Source organism: Mya arenaria, chromosome 6 (assembly GCF_026914265.1).
Source record: "Mya arenaria isolate MELC-2E11 chromosome 6, ASM2691426v1".
NCBI lineage: Eukaryota > Metazoa > Mollusca > Bivalvia > Myida > Myidae > Mya > Mya arenaria.
The window spans coordinates 42,508,289-42,535,320 of NC_069127.1; the positions used below are offsets into that span (position 1 = coordinate 42,508,289).

The following is a 27,032-nucleotide window of genomic DNA, read 5'->3' on the forward strand; positions in this document are numbered from 1 at the left end:
GATCGACCCTGTATGACAAATTATAGCTAATATCATATACACGTAAACACTCCTTAAAACTGCACGTGTAAGAGAGATCGACCCTGTATGACAAATTATAGCTAATATCATATACACGTAGACACTCCTTAAAACTGCACGTGTAAGAAAGATCGACCCTGTATGACAAATTATAGCTGAATATCATATACACGTAGACACTCCTTAAAACTGCACGTGTAAGAGAGATCGACCCTGTATGACAAATTATAGCTAATATCATATACACGTAGACACTCCTTAAAACTGCACGTGTAAGAAAGATCGACCCAGTATGACAAATTATAGCTAATATCATATACACGTAGACACTCCTTAAAACTGCACGTGTAAGAAAGATCGACCCTGTATGACAAATTATAGCTAATATCATATACACGTAGACACTCCTTAAAACTGCACGTGTAAGAAAGATCGACCCTGTATGACAAATTATAGCTAATATCATATACACGTAAACACTCCTTAAAACTGCACGTGTAAGAAAGATCGACCCTGTATGACAAATTATAGCTAATATCATATACACGTAGACACTCCTTAAAACTGCACGTGTAAGAAAGATCGACCCTGTATGACCAATTATAGCTAATATCATATACACGTAGACACTCCTTAAAACTGCACGTGTAAGAAAGATCGACCCTGTATGACAAATTATAGCTAATATCATATACACGTAAACACTCCTTAAAACTGCACGTGTAAGAAAGATCAACCCTGTATGACAAATTATAGCTAATATCATATACACGTAAACACTCCTTAAAACTGCACGTGTAAGAAAGATCGACCCTGTATGACAAATTATAGCTAATATCATATACACGTAAACACTCCTTAAAACTGCACGTGTAAGAAAGATCGACCCTGTATGACAAATTATAGCTAATATCATATACACGTAAACACTCCTTAAAACTGCACGTGTAAGAAAGATCGACCCTGTATGACAAATTATAGCTAATATCATATACACGTAGACACTCCTTAAAACTGCACGTGTAAGAGAGATCGACCCTGTATGACAAATTATAGCTAATATCATATACACGTAAACACTCCTTAAAACTGCACGTGTAAGAGAGATCGACCCTGTATGACAAATTATAGCTAATATCATATACACGTAGACACTCCTTAAAACTGCACGTGTAAGAGAGATCGACCCTGTATGACAAATTATAGCTAATATCATATACACGTAAACACTCCTTAAAACTGCACGTGTAAGAGAGATCGACCCTGTATGACAAATTATAGCTAATATCATATACACGTAAACACTCCTTAAAACTGCACGTGTAAGAGAGATCGACCCTGTATGACAAATTATAGCTAATATCATATACACGTAAACACTCCTTAAAACTGCACGTGTAAGAGAGATCGACCCTGTATGACAAATTATAGCTAATATCATATACACGTAGACACTCCTTAAAACTGCACGTGTAAGAGAGATCAACCCTGTATGACAAATTATAGCTAATATCATATACACGTAAACACTCCTTAAAACTGCACGTGTAAGAAAGATCGACCCTGTATGACAAATTATAGCTAATATCATATACACGTAAACACTCCTTAAAACTGCACGTGTAAGAAAGATCGACCCAGTATGACAAATTATAGCTAATATCATATACACGTAGACACTCCTTAAAACTGCACGTGTAAGAAAGATCATCCCAGTATGACAAATTATAGCTAATATCATATACACGTAGACACTCCTTAAAACTGCACGTGTAAGAAAGATCGACCCTGTATGACAAATTATAGCTAATATCATATACACGTAGACACTCCTTAAAACTGCACGTGTAAGAAAGATCGACCCTGTATGACAAATTATAGCTAATATCATATACACGTAGACACTCCTTAAAACTGCACGTGTAAGAAAGATCGACCCTGTATGACAAATTATAGCTAATATCATATACACGTAAACACTCCTTAAAACTGCACGTGTAAGAAAGATCAACCCAGTATGACAAATTATAGCAAATACCAAATACACGTAAACACTCCTTAAAACTGCACGTGTAAGAAAGATCAACCCAGTATGACAAATTATAGCAAATACCAAATACACGTAAACACTCCTTAAAACTGCACGTGTAAGAAAGATCATCCCAGTATGACAAATTATAGCTAATATCATATACACGTAGACACTCCTTAAAACTGCACGTGTAAGAAAGATCGACCCTGTATGACAAATTATAGCTAATATCATATACACGTAGACACTCCTTAAAACTGCACGTGTAAGAAAGATCAACCCTGTATGACAAATTATAGCTAATATCATATACACGTAGACACTCCTTAAAACTGCACGTGTAAGAAAGATCAACCCTGTATGACAAATTATAGCTAATATCATATACACGTAAACACTCCTTAAAACTGCACGTGTAAGAAAGATCGACCCTGTATGACAAATTATAGCTAATATCATATACACGTAGACACTCCTTAAAACTGCACGTGTAAGAGAGATCGACCCTGTATGACAAATTATAGCTAATATCATATACACGTAGACACTCCTTAAAACTGCACGTGTAAGAGAGATCGACCCTGTATGACAAATTATAGCTAATATCATATACACGTAAACACTCCTTAAAACTGCACGTGTAAGAGAGATCGACCCTGTATGACAAATTATAGCTAATATCATATACACGTAAACACTCCTTAAAACTGCACGTGTAAGAGAGATCAACCCAGTATGACCAATTATAGCTAATATCATATACACGTAGACACTCCTTAAAACTGCACGTGTAAGAAAGATCGACCCTGTATGACAAATTATAGCTAATATCATATACACGTAAACACTCCTTAAAACTGCACGTGTAAGAAAGATCGACCCTGTATGACAAATTATAGCTAATATCATATACACGTAAACACTCCTTAAAACTGCACGTGTAAGAGAGATCGACCCTGTATGACAAATTATAGCAAATACCAAATACACGTAAACACTCCTTAAAACTGCACGTGTAAGAGAGATCAACCCTGTATGACAAATTATAGCTGATATCATATACACGTAAACACTCCTTAAAACTGCACGTGTAAGAGAGATCAACCCTGTATGACAAATTATAGCTGATATCATATACACGTAAACACTCCTTAAAACTGCACGTGTAAGAAAGATCGACCCTGTATGACAAATTATAGCTAATATCATATACACGTAAACACTCCTTAAAACTGCACGTGTAAGAAAGATCAACCCAGTATGACAAATTATAGCTAATATCATATACACGTAGACACTCCTTAAAACTGCACGTGTAAGAAAGATCGACCCTGTATGACAAATTATAGCTAATATCATATACACGTAAACACTCCTTAAAACTGCACGTGTAAGAGAGATCAACCCTGTATGACAAATTATAGCTAATATCATATACACGTAAACACTCCTTAAAACTGCACGTGTAAGAAAGATCGACCCTGTATGACAAATTATAGCTAATATCATATACACGTAGACACTCCTTAAAACTGCACGTGTAAGAAAGATCAACCCTGTATGACAAATTATAGCTAATATCATATACACGTAGACACTCCTTAAAACTGCACGTGTAAGAAAGATCGACCCTGTATGACAAATTATAGCTAATATCATATACACGTAGACACTCCTTAAAACTGCACGTGTAAGAAAGATCGACCCTGTATGACAAATTATAGCTAATATCATATACACGTAAACACTTCTTAAAACTGCACGTGTAAGAAAGATCAACCCAGTATGACCAATTATAGCTAATATCATATACACGTAGACACTCCTTAAAACTGCACGTGTAAGAAAGATCAACCCTGTATGACAAATTATAGCTAATATCATATACACGTAAACACTCCTTAAAACTGCACGTGTAAGAAAGATCAACCCAGTATGACCAATTATAGCTAATATCATATACACGTAGACACTCCTTAAAACTGCACGTGTAAGAAAGATCGACCCTGTATGACAAATTATAGCTAATACCAAATACACGTAAACACTCCTTAAAACTGCACGTGTAAGAAAGATCGACCCTGTATGACAAATTATAGCTAATATCATATACACGTAAACACTCCTTAAAACTGCACGTGTAAGAAAGATCGACCCTGTATGACAAATTATAGCTAATATCATATACACGTAAACACTCCTTAAAACTGCACGTGTAAGAAAGATCGACCCTGTATGACAAATTATAGCTAATATCATATACACGTAGACACTCCTTAAAACTGCACGTGTAAGAGAGATCGACCCTGTATGACAAATTATAGCTAATATCATATACACGTAAACACTCCTTAAAACTGCACGTGTAAGAAAGATCAACCCAGTATGACAAATTATAGCTAATATCATATACACGTAGACACTCCTTAAAACTGCACGTGTAAGAGAGATCGACCCAGTATGACAAATTATAGCTAATATCATATACACGTAAACACTCCTTAAAACTGCACGTGTAAGAAAGATCAACCCTGTATGACAAATTATAGCTAATATCATATACACGTAAACACTCCTTAAAACTGCACGTGTAAGAAAGATCAACCCTGTATGACAAATTATAGCAAATACCAAATACACGTAAACACTCCTTAAAACTGCACGTGTAAGAAAGATCAACCCTGTATGACAAATTATAGCTAATATCATATACACGTAGACACTCCTTAAAACTGCACGTGTAAGAAAGATCGACCCTGTATGACAAATTATAGCTGATATCATATACACGTAGACACTCCTTAAAACTGCACGTGTAAGAAAGATCGACCCTGTATGACAAATTATAGCTAATATCATATACACGTAGACACTCCTTAAAACTGCACGTGTAAGAAAGATCGACCCTGTATGACAAATTATAGCTAATATCATATACACGTAGACACTCCTTAAAACTGCACGTGTAAGAGAGATCAACCCTGTATGACAAATTATAGCTAATATCATATACACGTAGACACTCCTTAAAACTGCACGTGTAAGAAAGATCAACCCTGTATGACAAATTATAGCTAATATCATATACACGTAGACACTCCTTAAAACTGCACGTGTAAACCAGATCAACCCTATATGACGTAGTAATCATCCGTCAACGTGGTTTTGGACTAGGAACCAGCCAAACCATATTATACGACTATACCCCCAGAAGAGCTATTGAAAAAGTGTCGTCTTACGGTTGTAAAAATATTTCTATTCATCTATTTATAAATCTGAATTTATTTATATATTAATGCATTTATATGCTCACTTATATATGCAATACACTTATCGTCGTATAAGTCAGATACAGTTACTCGTTTTTTTGTTGTTTTTTTGTCAAAAGTGTGCTCTTACAGTCGTAATAAACCGTTTAGCTAGGACGAACATTATTTTTTTCTTCGGCTTCGCCTCGGACGAAATTGGTGTTCGTCCTAGCGAAACGGTCTGTAAGAGGACACTTTAAAAAGAAATGTACTTTATCTATTACATTTAATAGATAGTTTACCCAAAACTGTTACCTCAGCCTAATAAACTTCGACAAAACGGTTTAGATGACCGTGTTTGAATAACAAATAAAGTACACCAAAAGTATTCATTCAGACTAAAAATAGCCAATACCCCTCTCCCGGCCTCCTTCACAGTTTAGCCATATAATTATGTTGAGGCTCTGGAGAAGGGGTTATTGTTTAAATGTGACGAAGCCCTCCCCCCTCCCCCTTCTAACACTAAATCCTACGGCCGCCCATGTAGTAAAAATTTAGTGGCATGGAACAAAACCTTCAACTGGTCAAATATTGTATCGTATTCTGACCTAGAAGTCAAAAATTAGGACAACTATCATTGATTATTTATTTACTAGTTCTTCAACTGTGCCCTGTGTTTACAAGTCATATACAAGTTCACACGATGCAGTGCGATTGGTTATTTTATCAGCATTGGGTCATTCACCTCCCTGTGGTTTGAAAACTCTCACTGTTGATATTCGTAAACATGGGAAAGGGACAAGTGAAAGGTAGGCTTTACAGTTTAAATAGTATTTCCATGATTTCGTATAAAATGTGCTTCTAGAATCTTAATAGGCGTACACAGAGTATGTGTATATTGCATATGCAATGTGCATGTATTTATTTTAATATTACTTTGTCAGATATATATAAAAAAGCAAATTTTCGGTGATTTTCATAATATAATATGCATTGTAATTGGTTTTGCATCGCTGTTGAATGCAAAACCAATGAACAGATGAATTGTGATTACCAAAAAATTTAAGACAAATAACAGTTAATAAAAAGGAAATGTGCATTATGCGTATATAAAATGCATATTGGTGCGTGTTATCAATTTTATAAATTTTCAATCCGTTCATCTTGTTTTATATGTAAAATCCTCGAATGCTTTATGACACTTTGTGTCAGACCTGCTAATTTAGGAGTAATATTGTACAACAAGGTGAATTTAATTGAATATGTTCGCAGCATTGTTTTTTATGCCCCCTATCCCGATGGGAGGCATATAATAATCGGACCGTCCGTCCGTACTTCCGGTCGTCCGTCCCTACGGTTTCCGCTCAATATCTGATGGACACTTAGGCCCACAAACATGGTAGGCAGGTTGGTCATGGCCAGCAGATGGACCCAATTGATTTTGAGGTCAGTGGGTTGAAGGTCAAGGTCATGGTGACCTTAAGCTGAGCATCTGTTTCCGATCAATAACTGAAGAACGCTTAGACCAAGGGACCTTAAACTTACAAGGCAGGTTTGTCATGACCACCAAATGAACCCTATCGATTATGAGGTCAATGGGTCAAAGGTCAAGGTTGTGGTGACCCTCACCTAAAAATCCATTTCCGATCAATAACTGAAGAACGCTCAAGCTCTGGGACCTCAATCTTGGAAGGCAGGTTGGTCATGACCAGCAGGTAAACCCTATTGATTTTGAGGTCAGTGAGTCAAAGGTCAAGGTCATGGTGACCTTTAGCTGGAAATCTGCGGTTCCAGATTTTTGTTATCAGTTATTGGTTCGTTAATTGTTCTGAGTTATTTACAATCTTTAAATGCTAGTGCGATGGCTGAAGAACCCATGTGTTCAAGAGTTGACAGCATTGTGTTCCAAAATTTAGTTTTGACATGTCCACTGTGAGCGTATGTGGTTGAACTATATACTTCAGGTATATCTGTGGTAAATGCATTCATAAATTGTATCAAGTTTCCCTAAATAATATGGTGGCATTAATGTCACTATCTGTATTTTGGCACTTTAATCATTCATAAAATCACAAATGCTAGCACATAAAAAAATTATAAAAAAATGAGACTGAGTCTAGGTGATTGTGGGAAATATGGTTTTGAAGAGCAAACATGTTATGATTATTGTGTGTTAAAATGAATGTTTTCATTCTAATTTGATAATTATTAATCATTTTAATTAAGATTTTAAATGTTGAATCATATAGACAGCATTTTTTGCACGATTTCAAATATTAACTATTTTTTAATCTATGTTTATTATTTGATTGATAAGACCGACTAAGCCTATGTATTTTTTATTTCAATATAGATCCCAGTTGGGGAAGGTTTTTTATACGATACAAAAAAGCAAACAATTATTACATACTCATGTTGGATTTCGCTTACAAAATAAGGTCAAGTTAAAAAAGTTCTCATAATCTTTATGTTATCTTAAATACAAATTGCGACCCCGAAGTTTATTATCCCCCGCCGAATCGAAGATTTCGGGAGGGGGATATTGTTTTGGCGTTGTCCGTCCGTCCTTCCGTCCTTCCGTCCGTCCGTCCGTCCGGTACCATATCTTGGTAGGCATTGATCAGAAAATGTTCAAACTTGGTCAGAATGTTCCCCTTGATCATATCTCGACTTATTTTAAAAGTGGGTCACATGGGGTCAAAAACTAGGTCACTAGGTCAAATCTTAGAAAAATATTTGGAACATACTAGAGGCATTATACATGGTCAAATATTCATGAAACTTTATCAGAATGTTTTCCTTGATAAACTCTTGGTCGTAGATAAAACTGGGTCACATATGATTGAAAATTAGGTCACTAGGTCCAATCTTAGAAAATTCTTGTCCAGAACCATATCATGGTAATGATTGGTCAACTTATGTTCAAAATTGGTCATGATGTATCCCTTAAAGAAATATAGACCACTTAAAAAAGTGGGTCACATGGGGTCAAAAACTAGGTCAGTAGGTCAAATCTTAGAAAAATCTTTGGAACATACTAGAGGCATTATAAATGGTCAAATATTCAAGACAATTAATCAGAATGTTTTCCTTGATGAACTCTTGGTCCTATATAAAACTGGGTCACATATGATAAAAAATGAGGTCACCAGGTCAAATCTTAGAAAAATCTTGTCCGGAACCATATCATGGTAATGATTGGTCAAGTTATGTTCAAAATTGGTCATGATGTAAACCTTGATGAAGTATGGACCACTTAAAAAAGTGGGTCACATGGGGTCAAAAACTAGGTCAGTAGGTCAAATTTTAGAAAAATCTTTGGAACATACTGGAGGCATTAGACATTGTCAAATGTTTATAAAACTTAATCATAATGTTTTCCTTGATGAAATCTTGGACTTATTTAAAACTGGGTCACATATGATTGAATATGATTAGGTCACAAGGTCAAATCTTAGATTTTTTTTTGTCTGGAATGGAAATGATTGGTCGAATTATGTTCAAACTTGGTCATGATGTACCCCTTGATGAAATATGGACCGCTTGTAATAGTGGGGCATATGGGGTCAAAAATTAGGTCACGAGGTCAAATTTTAGAAAAATCTTTGAAACACATTAGAGGCAATATGTATGGTCTTATATTCATGAAACTTGATCAGACTGTTTTCCTTGATGAACTCTTGGACATGTTTTAAACTGGGTCACATGTGATTAGAAATTAGGTCACAAGGTCAAATATTTCAAAAATCTTGTCCGAAACTATCTTATTGTGGTGATTGGTCTGATTAAGTTCAAACATGGTCAGAATATTCTCTGAGGATGAATTTCGACTGCGTTTTAAAAGTGGGTTAATTGGTCAAAAACTAGGTCACTAGGTCATATCTTACAGAAATCTTTGGAACACTCTAGAAGCAATGCATCTGCTCTATTTTCCATGAAACTTAATCAGAATGCCTCGATGAAATCTTGGAAAAGCTTGAAACTAGTAGGTCATGTGGGGTCAAAAATGAGGTCACTGAGTCAAATCTTAAAAAAAAACTTGTGGACACTCTAGAGGCTGTATTTTTTGCATATATCTGGACCAATCTTCATGAAACTTGATCAGAATGTTTGCCTTGATGAAATCTTAGATTAGTTTGGAATTGGGTAGCATGGAGTCATAAACTAGGTTTCTTGTTCAATTCTAAATGTTATATATATACAATATTTTTTTTATTTCAAACAGTTGCAATCAAACTCAAACTCATATATATATATATATATATATATATATATATATATATATATATATATATATATATATTTCATCAACAATTGATTTCCATTCCTTGACTAAGCCCAATCAGGCGGGAGATATCAATTCAACGAATTTGCTTCTTGACTTATAAATATTTACGTTCTTCATGGGAAGGAAGGATAGGTCACCAAGAACATTATAATGTTTTCTACTTTAAGGACAGACAGGTCAAATACTATTGCCTTTATGTCCAACGAGGCCATCCGACGGCATGCAACATCTCTGGTTTATTTTAAAGCGTATATAGACGACCAAACTAATTGGTATCATTTCCCTTGATATAAATATCCTGGATTGATTCCTTCTTTGAACGACGCGAATGTGATCTGAATTATATTATTACGGGAAACGGCTAGAAAAACTGAATGTCCGTTGCCGGTATACATCATAAAACCAAACCACCAGTATTATGACAATTTAGAATACAACCCATATTTTTCGCCAATGGAAATGCAGATAGGCAAGCATTAAGTACTAGGCTTAATCATTAAGAATTTCACCTTTCGTGGATGTTTAAAGATCCGCCTACTGCCACTCATCCGATACAGGCGTCCTGCTGGCAATGTTTCGCTCCGCTCACTCCGCCCATTCCTAATCATTAAGATGTTACTTCATGTCATCTAACAATAACGTATATATCGATATTGTTAGCGATATGAGTTTGATGTCGGACAGATGTCGGTAATGTATATCGGTCCAACTCCTTTTGACGGTCCGGATAATGTTGTTAACCGATATTGGACCGATATCAGGCCGTAATGAAATATCAAGGCGTACCGACATCAAACTGATTTTTAAACCGATAGTTCCGGTAACATCAATGATATCTGGCTAGTATAGCTTTTGCAGGTAGGTATTGTGGTCATAAACAAGCCACACTTATGGGCGTTCAGTGATTCTTAGATTGTAGGCACCCTCATTGGAGAGACTTCTTATACCAAAATCATGAAAAAGCCTTATGGCTACTATTTCTGAAATAAAACTTAAATGGTTGTTTGTAACCTTCAGGATTAGTTGAGCGATTGAAAGATGGGGACAATGTGCTCATTGCTGAGGGATACATGTGGGAATTTGAGCGGAGGGGCTACTTACAAAGTGGCGGTAATGTGCCGGAAGTAGTCCTGGACCATCCGGACCTTGTGCGCATTATGCACAGAGAGTTCGTGCATGCTGGAAGTGACGTAGTGGAGGCCTTTACAGTAAGTAATTGACATGATGTATGGTTAGAATGTTATGCTACATGTTGCATCAATATTATTCTCAGTTTTGAAACATGTCCAAATGGGTTATTCTTATATTTGCAATCAAACATGATGTCCGGTTGTACTTGAATGTTCGATGCATATTTAAAGTGACACTCTTATTCAAAAGCAATACATAGACATGTATAACAAACAAATTTTGAGTAATAAATCTTTAAGTACTAACTAAATAATGCATTTATGGAAAATATTCATTACTGATAACAATATTAAAACCTTGAATTTAATAGCTGAAAACGCAAAAATGTTAAATGATTGGTGGGTGCTAAAAGATTTACTGTGATCTACTATCGTCTCTTAAAGTAGAAAACCGTGTCTCCTGCATCGTTCTTTTAAAATAAACTCGGTATCCTTCATAAGAACCATTGTTTTAGACATTTATTCACCTTTTTTGGTATATTACTACAATTATCTTAATTGTGGTAAATCTGATTTGGGATTAAAAGTGCATCTACAATGTTTTTGCAAAAGAAAATGATAGCATGAGTTCACAAGCAAGTTCGTAGCTTTGCCTTACTTACTCCGACGTTTCGTTCAATTAGGTCAGTGCATGTTCATGATCTCCGCACTATCAATACAAGAAAGATAACAGTCACCTCCAGTTCATTAAGTGTGTCATATAAACATTTGTAAGACTTTTAAAAGCGGTTGAAAATAGTTCAAAACAGAAAGTAATTATGATGCAAAAACAACAACAAAACAGATGGTCCACTCTGTTAATAAGAAGATTTAAACCCCTGATACAATTTCTCAATAGTAAAATATATTATTTTGCTCCAAATAACGAGAGAGAAAAACACCCTTTAATACACATGCGGTACAAATTGCGCATGTTTTCGATGCTCACATCAATATGGGATTTGTTTGTTGAAAACTTAAGAAACACTTAAGTTTATGTACGTGACTTGGGTCTATTCATATTTTGGGTCGTGTCGTCATACTTTAAAATCTACTTACCCGAGTTTCAAAGATGAACTAGTCGTCGGTTATTGTTTCATGTAATCTAAGTTACGCAAATTTACTCATACGGTTGCTATCGCTCCCTTGCAATAAGTTCATTCAATCTTTAACTAATGAACTTTATATAATGCATAATGTTCTATTTTATGTAACGCGTATTGACCTAGTAACTATAATATATCTCGTTTGTGTTCAAACACTAGTTTGCCATTTGGAGAAATCGAGTTTAAGCCAGCTAGAACGGCTATACGTTTAAAGCTGCTATTTCACAGATTGACAGTTTTGACGTCTTTGTCTCAGAATCAAATGATTTTGGCATCAATGCCTTCAATTCAGTTATATAAGATAACTCACCAAAGAACAGATCTCAATTTTTCGGAAAACTGCCGAAATTGTATTTTTCTTAAAGCTTTAGTAACGATTTTAGCCATAAGACATCCATTTTGAATTCCATCATGAAACACTGCGATCTGATCCTTTGTCAGCAGTCTTGTATCCTGGTTTCCAAACATTTACGCAAAAATGGCTCATTCTAAAACAAAAACAGTTGTCAAAACGGTCAATCTGTGCAGCTTTAATCGTCTCATGAAAAGCAATCTTAGCTCTTCTTTTTGACAAAGCGCTGTAAGTTGACCTTGTTATCTCTAAAACAAAAACACCATTTACATTTAAATTAAATGGTAACACGTGTTTACCATGTGAACATGTAGTTTATCGCAGCTAGCTAAAATGTTTGTAATGCCTCTTCTTCCAGAGAAAAAAACGGACAGATTTTAATTCCATTATAGTCAACAGCATATATATTTGATTATATCAATATGGCCCTTGATTCGAACATTTTAATACATACAATTCAAGTTATACAATGCAGAATGGACGGACGTAAATTTGAACGAATATCATCGTTATAAAATGTACAAATCAAATCAAATCTTTATTTAATTAAACTAAATCATAATATACGATATTTCATTAGAACTTTGCGGTCGGAGGGCTGGGGACACGCACTAAAATTTATATCACTTTCAGTAATATGTGATTCGTTCATTTCATCTTTATATAGATATCACTTGTATTTATCTCCGGTTACCGGTTGCCGACCTTTACGTTCCTGGATCGCATGATTATACTTACTTCCGGAAATATAACACGTGTTCTTCCACATTACATTTGTATCACATAGATTGTAATTTACCAAGTTTAAGATTTTGATTTGAGCTGCTCATGATGATTACTCATACGTTTTTCTTTTCAGTACTATGGACACAGAACAAAGTTGCGCGACATCGGACGCGAGGCTGATTTGGAACGTCTGCAGAAAGACGCGCTCGCAATCGCGCGGGAAATAGCAGACGAGACCGGTACTCTAATGGCGGGAAATCTATGCGGCACGGGAATATACAGCGTAGACGATACACTGTCTCACGGCACGTGCAGGGAAATGTTCAGGGTAACTTGGCGCGTCAGGTTTAAATTATAAACTAAACCGCTTGAACCAAAGAGTGACATGACATGTTGAACAATTCATTTGAGCATTCACTGGAGTTGGTTAGTCTTAGGAAATAAGCATGCGTTCGCCATTTCGCGCCAGTCATGTGTGAGCCCATTTTCATATATTCCCGCTAAATGACACATGTAGTATATACTCTTACTTAGACTTATACTGTGTAAGGTGTTCAGTATTTGGTCGATTTTCATAACTATATGAACTATATCCATGCTCCAGCTATGTCTGTATCATTTCATCCCCATTCTTCTGATCCACAGGAACAAGTTGAGTGGGCGGTAGAGGGCGGGGCGGACTACATCATTGCTGAGACCTTTTGTTATGTCGGGGAGGCACTGCTGGCTCTAGAGGTCATCAGCGAGTTTGGCAATGGTATGAAAATCTTAATTACTTAACTCCTTATATAAAAACGATGCAATTTCGTGGTAAAAATGAGTCATAATCGTTGGAAGGGGGCGGGAGGGGGGGATGTGGGCGGCAGTTTCTATTTTAAGAATACTTTTGGTCACTATATTAAATCTATTATAAACAGAACAGTAAACACTTGATCGTCGTCCACCTTAAATTGTGTAATTATGTTAAATGCTTACCTTAATGCAATGGTGGATATGTTTGGCATTGGTGCCATCCGAAGTAAGAACAACTTATACAACAAAGCAATGGTAACAACTCTGCAATTGGCAAGGGTTAGCTGCCGCCTGTTACTCGGATATAGAAAATAGAAGCATTGAGATGTTCATGTCTGCATGTAAATAGTTTGAATCCTTGACTTGTAGTCCTTTTACTAGATGATTCAATGTATGCCCTTATTTGATTTTTGTCAATCGTTGTGTATTTGCGTTTTCACCATGAGTGAGTGAGCAATGTTGGAGACTATCATGGCCTTATAAATACCTAAATACTCAAAACGGTGATCAATCGGTTCTAAGGAAATAAAAAGTATGATAATCACGTTCGATATATAACACTTACGATATTTTGCATACCAAGGTTTGCCGGCTGTCATCACACTGACGCCATACGACCCTGACGAGACGGTTGACCACGTGCCGTTCCCGGACGCCTGTAAGCGCCTGGAGGACGCAGGGGCCGCGGTTGTTGGTCTCAATTGCTCCCGGGGACCAGAAACCATGCTGCCGCTTATGAAGGAGATCCGCAAAGTCTGCAAGGTGTGTATGCGTTACGATGTGAGTTAGACTGTATAATATAGTACATCATAACGACTTAGATACAATAATTTGTATCGTGTTCATTAGAGTGCTTTATTGAATTAAAAAATATATTTAAAATTATACAAAATTGTTGAGCTGATTTGTCAACAATTAAATATACATATTTTCAACTTTGTCCGGTATTGTCATATAACAAACAAACAGATATATATATATAAATATGTAGTTTAGAATCTACTTATCTTTCCGTTTTTATTAAGCAAAATATAAAATTACGCCCTGGCTGTGAAACCTGTGTTTATCTGTTGACCATTAGTACAATTTTAACTGGGATATTATAAGTAGTTTTGAGCCTAATTTTCAAATGGTTGATGTTCACAGGGCCCAATAGCTGCGGTTCCCGTGCCTTACAGAACAAACGAGAAACACAAAAACTTCATGGCCTTTAAAGATGAATGGACAGGTAATCTTGAGAAGTTGAAATGAAAGCTTCTTATCAGAATTACCGTTTCATAAGAACACTGTTATCAGACAACTCTTGTTATCAATGCCTTGTTCAAATGTTGATATATCGATATAGGTATGATTAAAGTACAGTATATTGAATCATGTTATGTTCCTTGATATGAGTGTGTCATTTGAACATAGATGTTGGCCTCGTCATCATGGGACGATTGTTCAGCGTTTCGCTAAAGTAAACAATGCCGTAAACAATATCGTTGGTAACTTTTATTACTCCGAGTTGCTCATGCACACTCTTGTTATTTGCATTACGTCTAAAAATTACATACACGACCGTTTCAGCTGTGCTAATTTAATTCATATATCAAATCACAATTGCATATTTCACCAAAGTTTACAACCATATCATTCAATAACGCAACTGTCTCGTACTTAATTTTAAAATCATTGCCATACCTTGCAAACATTTCAGCTTGACGGAATTTTGTAAAACGATGCAACGTTGAAATTTTTGCCAAGGATTTCAATACTAAAATACCAGCCAATCTAAAATATTTCACACTTGTTGAAGCAGAAAAGCATAGTCTTTTATAGGCATAAAACTATTCTCATATATTTTCTGTCAAAAAAGATATTTAGAAAGTAACGTCACTTTCTTGTTTGTTTACATCGCATCGGTTGTGAGCCGTGGTGACCCATGTGAGAACCCCCTTGAAGTCACGTGATTCCTCACTGTTAACAACTTAAAAATACTAAAAATTAGTTACAATACTTCATCTCCTACATGTCTTCCACCAGGTGAGAGCCTGTATCCCCTGGACGTGAACTGCTGTATGTGTAACAGGAGCGACATCCACAAGTTCGCCGACCAGGCCAAGGCCATCGGGGTCGAGTATATCGGCCTATGTTGTGGGAATGCCGCTAACTTCATGCGTGAACTCGCTGAGGCATACGGACGGAAACCGCCTGCAAGCAGGTACGTGCGCGATTTTATACCGAATCTCTAGATTATCATATTTTCCAATTTGTTTATACAGAAATACACAATATATGGTGAAGTATGCTTATGACAAATGAAAAGCTGAGTTGTACAAACGAATTGTATATTACGACAACCAAATAAACCTAGCTTTCATCAAAACCATAACTATGATGAATGCCTCGAATTCACAAGTTAAAAAGCGCCAAAATATCGCTTATAGTGTGTATCTGTTTATCTGAGTCAAACATGAGTATGCAATAAAATAAGAAAAAATCTATTGTTTGCACCCAATCTATAATGTTTGCCTTTAAAAGCATGCATGACAAACTCAATGTCTCTTTCTTAAACCCATAATGTCTAACGCACAGGTATACGCCGACGCTGGGAGACAACATCATATTCGGGGACGCGGGCAAGAAAGGTAACAAAGAGAATGATAAGATCCGGAAGTTCAGCGTTGGCGAGTATGTAGCCAGCGACCTCGCCAAGCTGAAGATGTCCAGCAGCAGCAGCAAGCTCACGGACCACCTGGAAAACCACGATGATGACGGTGGCGCCACGGGCAACTAGAATCTGTATGAATCACTGTGCAATATTTGGGACGGAAGGGTGCGGCTCTTATTGGCATACATTGTGATGTGTGCTATGTTTAAATGTCATGTACGAAAATAGCATGTATGCATACTATGATTTATGTATTTGAAATTCATTTTCATTTGCATTATTGTGTAATAAAAGTGGGTGTTTAATATATTATGTCGTTTTCAGTGTCGTATTTACGCGTCATGGAAGTAGCACTAGCAACCACTCGCTTTTTACACATTTCGCACATCGCCGCGATTTTTCCTTACCGCGGACGTTATCGTTTTAATCTAATTTTCACTTACGCCGCGATTGAAGCATAATGCCCACCGCGTTCATACCTATTATTTCCCGCGCGTTCCACCGCGTCGAGTCACCGCGATACGTGGCGTTGCGAAGTGTTAATTTATGGTTATTAAGGTAGCTGTCCATTCTCTGAAAGCTTTTGTTTTGTTGCCATCCTTTGCAAATAATCCTAGTCAGTTTTCTTAATTTCATACAAACTCGACCGGTAATCTACAAATCTTGGTTCGTACTGAAAACTTAGTTCAGTTCTTGAAAATAATGCTTTGCTACTGTGAAAGTATTCAGACGCAAATGTCATACATTTCGAAAGAAATCTACCCTCCGAATGCCCTCGTTAAACTTGTGCGATTGTGAATAAGTATTATATTGAGTCAATTAACCTATGAGAAGTACGTAAACACCCATTCAATATTCCAGCGACATAATTACCAAATTTGGGGGATGAGATTGTTTACTACCTTTACCTATTAAAATACCTGCATGTTGCGGTAAGCCATATCGCCACGTGCATATTTTCGGAAGTAGTACGCGATAGGAGGAGCGGAACTCGGCGATGACGCGCACCTCCGCGTTGGCCACAGAGGAATATATCGACGCGATTGTACGCGATGACGCAATCTCTCCCGCGGTGGCAACGCGTTTTTTGCAAGAGAAATCACGCGTGGTTGGTAGTGTATATATAAGTTAAACTTTCTGCCATGTAGCTTATGAAGATAACACAAGAAGATGTGTTCTCATATCAGATTTATTTTCAAATTAAACTTCAAAACCATTCCAATATAATCGTATTCATAGTTAGTGAAAGTGAACAAAACAACCAAGTTTGAACTAAATACACGTTATTTATCATTTTCAAGAAGGATATGCAATGCTTGTAAGAGAGTCTATTTCTTTACATGTGATAAACTGTATGTGTATAGTAGCAAGTGGCCAAATGAAGACTAAGTTTACATAATAAGTATGTGTATGACTTAAAAAACAACAAAACTAGTACAATTCACTATTTTATGATTACACAATGGGCCGATGGTTAATAGCTTTGTTAAAGTTGACAACGTCGCAAACGTCATCGTTGTTAACTGTTGAAGAAGTTTACATAACAAGTATTTGAATGGCTGAAAAAAAAACAGAACTAATACACCATACTTTTTAAGTTCACTATTTTACGAAAAACATCAGTCAAAAGTTCCTTTAAATAACTATATCATAATTTACGATGTACACACCACACGCTTTTATGTCAAAACAGTTTCTGAGTATTTCAGTGTATTACTACTCAGCAGTCTACACCCATCATATAGTTCCACTTTTTATTCGAGTGCTCACTAAACGTGCTGCTGTCATTCCCGAACACAACGCTCTTTGTGATGTCACAACTGTACTTGCTCGCCGGGGGACACTTGCCGTACACTTCCGCGATTTCACGAGTGAGGTTCGGCGCGTTTCCGCAACATAGACCCACGTACTGGATACCCGACTCAAGGGCCTCTTTCGCAAACCGCCGGATATCCTCTCGGCTGCACCGAACACAGTCCAGATTCGCTGGGTACAGGTTCTCACCTTAAACGACGCCAAGTCACATTCAAAGCAGGCATTACTAGCCTTATATTTATAGTTCCACGGCTCTTTAAATGTGTCATGTGTACCAATCATACAAATGAATTCCCCAAACTGTTGAAAGAAATATCTCTTCAAACTGACATATGGCTATCAACGTCGAAGTACCAACGCGCTTAAATTTCTGAACAAGTAGGATGTCGTCAGACAGACATTGGTAAATTTCAGGATGATACAATATAAAACAATCGCTAATAAACTATATACAATGGGCCGATTGTTCAGGACTTTGTTAAAAGTGACAATGTTGTTTACGTGATCGTTGTTTACTTAAACATCTATACTGCTCTGGAAGTGTAATCGATACACTTATAGCCTGCAGTATTTTTTACAAGATTTGAGACAACTGTTTCACCTGTATATGTTTATTTAAATATATGAGTTCATCATACAAAATTCAACTTTTAAAGTTAACAAAGGATGCCGTTAACGACATTAATGCCTTAAGTATGGTTCTGAGCAATCAGCCCAATGTTGCATTAAACCATTGACCGACCAACCGACCGACTGGCCAACCAATCGACCACCCGATCGAATTATCGACCGTATATTTAGTCTAGTATACAAATATACTCATTAAAACTGTATGATGATAAAATAATACCATACCAGTTCTTGGGTCTTCGAGTGAAAAGAACGTCATCTCCTTTGGCGTAGTTCTGTATGGAACTGGTAAACACGCCACTGGGCACTGCAATATACACACAGAATTAAGCAATGAGGAAAACATACAAATCCATTTTAGGTCGGTGCAATGTCTTTCTCTAGGTTGTTGCTTCCGTAGTAACCAGTACTGGTGTCCTTTACTATAAGGCGTAACATGTTTGTTTCCACTAACCCGACCTACCCTATATTTTCTCCCTTCCTTATACTTTCTTTTGCCGTCGTGTGGCTTTGTTTCCGTAACTTGTAAAATATGCCTTTTTGAGTGAACATTTTAAAATTTGACAATTTTATATTTTAAAAAAAATCTACAATAGTGATATACCCTGATAGATATATCTCGGTTCGGTACAGAATTCCGGTTCTCTCCCCCCCCCCCCTCCCCCCTCCCTCCAAAAAAAAGAAAGAGAAAAGTTATGCCTGCCTACCACATTTCATGTTTTTGGAGAATCTTTTTTTTTGCCTAAGAACCTAACCCACAAATAAGCTATTACTCCGTTATCTGAATAAACCTAATGTTACGTACAGATGTCTAGTAACCCCGTTTACTTTTTGTATCATTTGAAAAAGTATTGCTGCCGCTTAGCGATATGAAAAGTAGATAGTTATTGGTAATTTTGCTCTTTATTTCGAACCAAACCCACTTTGTAGTTACTCCAAGGCATAAAAGGCTTTTTGTTAATTATATTCAGTCTAAGTTTTTCATTGCCTTTTTCTGAGCAAGGAGACCTTTCGAATCATGCCAAACTAATATCGGGCCTCAAGGCATCCGAAATTCAAATATTTATTGATTGGATACCTTAAGTTATGGTGTGGCAAGTGAATACCAAAATCAATCAAAATAAATAAAACGGCATAAATAAACTAAAGAACGGTAAAAATATTCGGACCTGCACAACTTAATCACAGCTGTACAGGATAAATCAATCCGATGGGGAAATTAATTCGACATGGGAACTAAGCAATGAATGCAGGAGGCAGGTGTGCCGCTAGTAGAGATGCCGTTAATAGATACATCACTGTTTATAACAAGTGTTTCCATATATGTAGTTGGGAAAGAAACGAAGGTGCAAGTTAAATAAACCACCAATCTTGCAGGATGTTACAGGAATTGCTGATTTTTGTTATATAATTCGAAGTATCGTTGTCGCTATGTATCGATGCCGCACACACATTTTCATCGCAATCGCTTTTGAAACAAAGTCGGTTGATTTCGAAAAAATAGTAATTAGCAACCGATGAGGTCGGAAGTGAAGTTTCAAAATTCTAAATTCATTACTTCATTTTGTCTGTACAATAATGGTCCGTGCATTATCCGTACCGTGCATGCCTTCTTTATTTTCTTGGCGAGCGGAAGAATGGAGTCTGGTCCCCGTGAACAGTTGAGGCCCACAACACTAGCCCCAAGTCCTTCTAGTCGCCTGCACGCTTCAGGTAGCACCACTTCGTCCGTCGTTCGGTCAGGGAAGAATGCGGTAAGTGTTATGACCGCGGGTAAACCTTTTTGGAAATTTAAATGAATATGTTTCCTTATTATCATATCTCGAAGTGGACCGCTTTAAGCAAAAAGTGCAACGCACCAAGCTGCCGAACGGGACCAGCAGGATAGTGAAGCTAAACACCTCGTAGAATGAATAGCTGTTATCGGAAATCCATGCGTACCTATAAAAGATCATTATCACTATTTTATTAATTCGCCTACGGCGATCCCCGATTAACACAGTTCGGGACAACGTAGATCATCTTTGTATGTGACGTGTACGAGATTACACGTGTATATGTGGCATGTTGTATGTGACGTAACTGTGAAAATTGTTCTGCTACAAATCTTACAAATCAAAGGACAAGAGAATATTTCTACCGTACTCTTGCAGCAATCGTCTACGCATGTGCGTTTTTTTCTTAAATTGTTCAGTACTTAAATGAATGTATTTAATACGGCTTTTCGATCTTATAGGATCGTGTTATGCATATAAACATTATCCTCTTTCATATCAATAATTGCATTCTAGTCTAAACGCAAGCATTGCTTTCCTCTTTGAAAGCAATTTGGACATTCCAGTTAGAAAGAAATCACGTAAAGTCATCTATTCTGTACATACCCTGGCCGTGTTCCTTGATGGCCTTAAGAGCTATTTCCGCCTCGCCGTACGAGCTGTGGGTCTCCCCGATGATATAGTCTGCCCCGCCCTGCACCGCCCAACACACCTGCTCCTTTAAGAAAAAAACAAATTAATTCAAACGAAAAGTGCACAACTCATTGCAACTTTTGAAACTTATGAACTGAATCATAAGAACCTTTGGTACTAACCGTGGTGTTATCTGATATTGTCCTAGCGTGCGGCTTTCCTTAGCTTGCAAACAACGGATATGATTCAATAACAGTTATATCATTTAACATGACGTAGAGATTAGTCAAAAGACACCCGAGGAGTGATATTAAAAATTGATGTGTTATAGAATCTAAGATAGGTGTAGCTAATCGGATTGCATGATAAAACAATGAGCCTTTACAATAAAACGAAGAAAAGCATGCATGACCATGATTAAGTTGCGTATTAAATATCACCGTCGGCAACCACGGTACTTAATTCCGTTATACTTCATAAATACCGTGGGACAAATGACTGACAAAATCTCATTTTGATAAATATGCAAGAGGGAATGGGAGACAAATCTTCTTTCAATGCAAATCTCATTTTAGAATTAAACATTATTCAATAACCTTACAGTGTCAGTTGCCTCAATGGCCGAATGGTCTTGATTGCAGATAAAAAATATATTGTAATGAAAAGGCTGATCCTGGTAAATTCCAGCTTTGGCCGCTGCGGAAAAATCATCTGGTACCTTGCGGAACCAATTATACTAGCTAATGAATTATTTATAATTACGAAATTTTTCTGGCAAAATCGCCCAAGGTTTACGACAAAGCATAGCGTAGTAGTGTACCAGGGGTATCCGACGATGATTGAACATAAGCCCAGAAAATACTCAACCTGCCCTATACTGTTCATAGATAAGCTGGTGTGTGGAAGCATCTTCGGTCACATAGAGCGGCGTATTTGATATGTTTCCCGCCATAAGTTTCCCATGTTTGTCCGCGACCTCCCGCGCAATCTTGAGAGCGTCCCTATTCAATTTTTCGACAATGTCTTCCTTGCCCTGGCGCTTTAGTTGCTGACGGTATGCATAGTACTGAGAAACAAACACAAACAATGGGCCGATGGTTCAGAACGTTGTTAAAGTTAACAATGCAGTTAACGTGATCGTTGTTAACTTTTTGATCCTTACTGCTTTAGTAGGATACACTTTTCATCTGCTGTACAAGATTCGAGACATCAGTTTTAGCTGAACTTTTTTTCATATATATATATATATATATATATATATATATACTTTTACAAAGTTTTAAACAATCGGTCCAGGACTAATTTGCTGAATACCAGAATTTAAGGACGCACAAAGATGATTATTCAAAAAAGGGTCGTCGTAGAAGGCGCTGTGTACGTCTAGGTACTATTTGTGTCAGACTAACTTTATTCATGTTTAGTAGGGATGCAAACGAATTGCAAAATTGATATTCGAATATTCGGTAATTCTTTCGAACGAATATTCGATTACCAAAATAGATCTTTTAAAGGTTGTTGTAAACTATTATATTATTCTCTAAAGTAATAGCCAGGGCATTGCCAGGGAATTTTAGCCTTTCTTTGTCGTAACCACTTACGCGCGGCGGACCCTGAATTTCACCAAATGAGCCTCGGAAATTCCTCATTTCAGAAAGACAAAAAGTAATACATTGTGAACAAAACAAGTCTTTTATTTTTTATTCCTATGCTTTTATAACTGAACAACGTGAACTTTGATATATTTCTGGTCAAATGGCGGTATGCGTTAATGGAGGGTCTTTCCGCAGGACAAGTAGCCTCGTTCTGGGATCGACCTCTACTAAATAAAATTATGGAAAACCCAAATCAACTAGGGAACTAGTTTATTCCTTAACTGGCAAAGGCATTTAAGTTTACCGGAAATAATTTATTTTTTTGTCACTTGTCTTATAGCCATTTTTGTAAAATTACGGGGACTTTTATAATACCCGACGCTATGTCCCTAAATGACATATGACGCACGTTTTGTATATTGTAATCGCATTCACACCTCTGGCAGTATAGGCCAATCGTTGTAAAAACAAGAAAAACGAACTTTTAACACAACAACAGAGTTGTAGGAAAAAGGTTTATTATTATATTTATTCAACAACAAAACATCGAATATTTGAATACCGATTTTGACATTCGAATACCAAACGTTTGATCGAATATTAGAATATTCGTTTGCATCCCTTATGTTTACCATTCCTATGCAATCGAGTTCCATTTTTTTTTCTTTTTTATAATGTTGTCTTTTTCCGGAAAGGATTGTAATTAAAGTGAATCACAAAATCACCAGCTTACAGTAAATGCTTCGACGACATCACTTCCAGCCAGTACAAACTCCTCATGTATCGACCTGATAATATCAGGCCTTTCGATAACAACTTCCGGTAGGAAGGCCCCCATCTGTAGGAAGCCACGCCGCTCCGTTTCCCACATGTAGCCCTCCGCTACCACTAGGCTCCCATCGTCGCTTAGGGCCTCCAACAGACCTAGCACCATTAGATACATGTCTTTTTAATGTGCATCTAAGAGGGTAACCGCATTCGAAACGATTTGGGAAATTTTATTAAACGTGATTAACGACATCGTGGTTAACTTTAATCGTACACTATTGTATGATGTGCTCATATATTTAAAAACAACAAATACAGCTAAAAACAGCTGTCTCAATTTTTGTAAGGTATTCTGTTGACCGCAAGTCTATCCATTAAACTGTCAGAGCAAAACAGTTGTGAAAGTTAACAACGATGACGTTAACAACGTTGTTATTATAAATAAAGTTCTTAACAATCGCCCAAGACGGTTAACGAAAATGTGTGAAATGATATATGTATACAATGCATTAGGCAATATATTATTTGTATATGTGCTTTTTCCTCATAAGTTTATATATACATTAAATATGTGTTGCTATCAAATTGGCCATTAATTACAGTCAATGGCTGTGGTGTAATAACTGGAGAGAAGAATTCAAGGTAATTTAATCGAAACAGCATTCTTCCTCAGGGAAAGAAGAGCGCGCCTATGGTTGCTCATAATATACACCTTTTTAAATGATTCTGTTTCTTTACTCATGATCGTTTATAATCATTTTGTATCAGAATGTATACATTACAACATTAAGTTAAATGTACTGAAACAAATTGTAGTATTCATTGTATTACTGTACAGAGACACGGGTGTTGTTTGTTAGAATGAACAAATGATTCATGAGTAACCGAAGGAAAACAACAACAAAGCTATTATTTAAAAAGCGAACCTTTCATTTTTATTTGTTCCCAACGTCCTATAAAATGAAATTCACAGCTTCCCCACGCTCGGTGAACAGTGCATTGCTGCGGCAGTTATAAACTATGTCGTTCAAACCTTAAGAAAATATTCTCAATTATAACAAGAAATATCTGAAGGTAAACGGCGGTCAAATAAGGTCAAAAAGGGTGAATACTTTGTCATAGTTTGATGACTTGAAGTGAGTACTTAAAGATATGACTTCAGGTCATCCAACTGACCTGGAATACAACCTCATAAGCTGACACATTGTAAACTTCAAATTAGGGAGTGTAAGTGGCAGTGGCGGACCTTTAAACACCCGCAAACATTCATAATGATTTATTCTAGTACTTAATAAAAGCATATCTGTCATTTCATTGACTGAGAATATAGGTTGCATTCTGTATATATATCGTTTCATTTTAATATCGTAAAAGTCGATAAAGGTTTAGGTTTTGCACGAATGTCTTATTGTTCAGTCATTTCTTAACAAATAAGGGCTGAACCTACCACACATTTCAACACAATATCTGACAAGTGTTCATTACTCATAAAAGTGTCATCTATATCAAAAAAATGCCTAAGGAATCCAAGTGGTGGAAAGTATTTAAAAGAAAGTTTCCTAACCCTACTCTGCTACCACTTTTTGCTAATTTATAATGGGATATTTAGCGACTTTCTAACAATATATTTAAAGCTAAACACATATTTGCATAGGAAGATGGTATGGTTATATTAGTGAGATGACCATTATCTTCAGATAAGAGCTCTACATGATTTACATCCACACATAATGGCCTGGAATATGCACTGATGTTCAAAACAAATAATAATGCAAAACGATAAGAATTCGTATGTTTCTTAAACGATATCTTAAAGCAACATCACTATTATACTTTTTAATAGGGCAACATAGTTTTCATTATCGTCAAATTCACCGTTATCACATTCAGCCTGTTGAAATGAATAAGCACACCCTGATCCTTTGCAGATTCTACATACAAAAGAACACTCAATATTATGTTTCTTGCATGTGTACCTCAGGTTACTGCATCTGTCTTGCAGCTGCATCTGATATTCCGCAGGAGTTCCCTTGGAGCTGGTGGTAAGTCAGTTTGGACAGGAAAAACTTCCCACCACTATCCGTCCATCCCAATATTTTATGAAAAAAGCTACAGAAACAGGCTCAGTAGCCAAAACAAGTCTAGTAGCCAAGTGTAAACATAACCCCGTTTAATGACACAGAGTTATCGCCAATCTCATTGCAACTTTTGAGACGTTTGTGACAAAAGATCATCAACGGTTCCCTTCCACTGCTGCACCTGGCAGAACACACGGTGACTGGTATTTTTCTGCTGCTGAGGTAGGTGGTAGGCTCTGTGACTGTACAAGAGAAATGCTAGTAGCCACCTTTTCACATAAACGGTTATTCTGTAGTGAGTTGAGTGCCCTCCCGGGCTTCCAACTGTACAAATACACTAAAGCATTCTCTCCTGCTGCCACAACATCTGTTGTGGATGCTGAGGGTGTGCCAAATACTGTAGATTGCTCACGTAAGTCACAACTCGCTATGAAGTGTTTGAGGGAGGCGCCTTTACCAATGTCATACAGGTGTGTCGTGTCACACCCAAAGATCGCATGCATGAAGAGGATCTGAGTGGACACTTTTGGACCCATCTGCCGCAAAAGAACCTTGATATCCCAGACACTTGGATTCATTGTGCTCTTCTTTGGCTCAGGTTGGGAAAAGAGGTCATGTGAACCGCGGTTGTAATGGTAAACGAGACGTCTGAGCAGATCAGTAGCATCACAATGAGCACAGCGCTTTTCGTGGTGGTAGACTCCACTGCTTTCTGTACTATGAGGAGATCAGAATCACCTGGGCCATGAGACGTATGAAAGATTTTCTTCTGTAGGTGGCTACTTAGCATGATAATGAACTGTTGCTTGTTTGTGCTGTTTGCAAGGAACTCATATTTCTTTATTAATATATTGTAACAGGCACGTCCACATCAAAAGTCACAGTTGCTCCAGTCCAGCCACCTGCTCGTCTCTAATATGTCATGTCCTTCGTGGATGTGTCCCCATTGCCATCAAACAGAACAATTGCTTCTCCATACTTCCATGTGACGTACTCAGTGTACAACCTGCATATGTAATTGTATATGGATCCACGTGTTCATGAGATACGTTGAACCAGTGCTTCTCCATCCAGCACATACTGAACATGGCCTGTGATCACTGAAAGGTCAGGAAAATATGGCATCTGCTAGCACTGGTTTCTGTGGCTGTTTAAGCAGTTTCAACAGTGAGATGTCAAACATTGTTTTTGGATGACTGCACAGCTCATACTTGAACACTGATGCCAGATCTCGTGACGCTTTTGCCGCAACTGTTAGTCGCTTAAAAAGAATTTGAGGATCCACCTGTACTGCTTCTTCACCAATCTTCACTGAGGATTGCCTGATCTTTATTCTTGAATGTGTATTTAGCAG

The 27,032-nt window shown here is 37.0% G+C and overlaps 2 protein-coding genes across 2 annotated transcripts; one reads left to right on the plus strand and one right to left on the minus strand.

Annotated features, from left to right (window-relative positions):
• Positions 1-5,978: 5,978 nt before the first annotated feature.
• Positions 5,979-16,696, plus strand: LOC128238828 (betaine--homocysteine S-methyltransferase 1-like). The gene is made up of 8 exons (XM_052955095.1): positions 5,979-6,110; positions 10,607-10,797; positions 13,076-13,270; positions 13,588-13,699; positions 14,318-14,496; positions 14,881-14,962; positions 15,760-15,937; positions 16,312-16,696. The coding sequence occupies exons 1-8, from the start codon at positions 6,089-6,091 to the stop codon at positions 16,511-16,513; spliced, it is 1,161 nt and encodes a 386-aa protein (XP_052811055.1). The 5' UTR covers positions 5,979-6,088; the 3' UTR covers positions 16,514-16,696.
• A 1,411-nt stretch (positions 16,697-18,107) lies between these two features.
• LOC128237814 (betaine--homocysteine S-methyltransferase 1-like) lies at positions 18,108-23,766 on the minus strand. The gene is made up of 6 exons (XM_052953398.1): positions 23,566-23,766; positions 22,112-22,306; positions 21,214-21,325; positions 20,433-20,611; positions 19,058-19,139; positions 18,108-18,391 (listed from the first exon to the last, which is right to left on the minus strand). Exons 1-6 carry the CDS (start codon positions 23,764-23,766, stop codon positions 18,108-18,110), a joined length of 1,053 nt encoding a protein of 350 aa, XP_052809358.1.
• Positions 23,767-27,032: the final 3,266 nt, after the last annotated feature.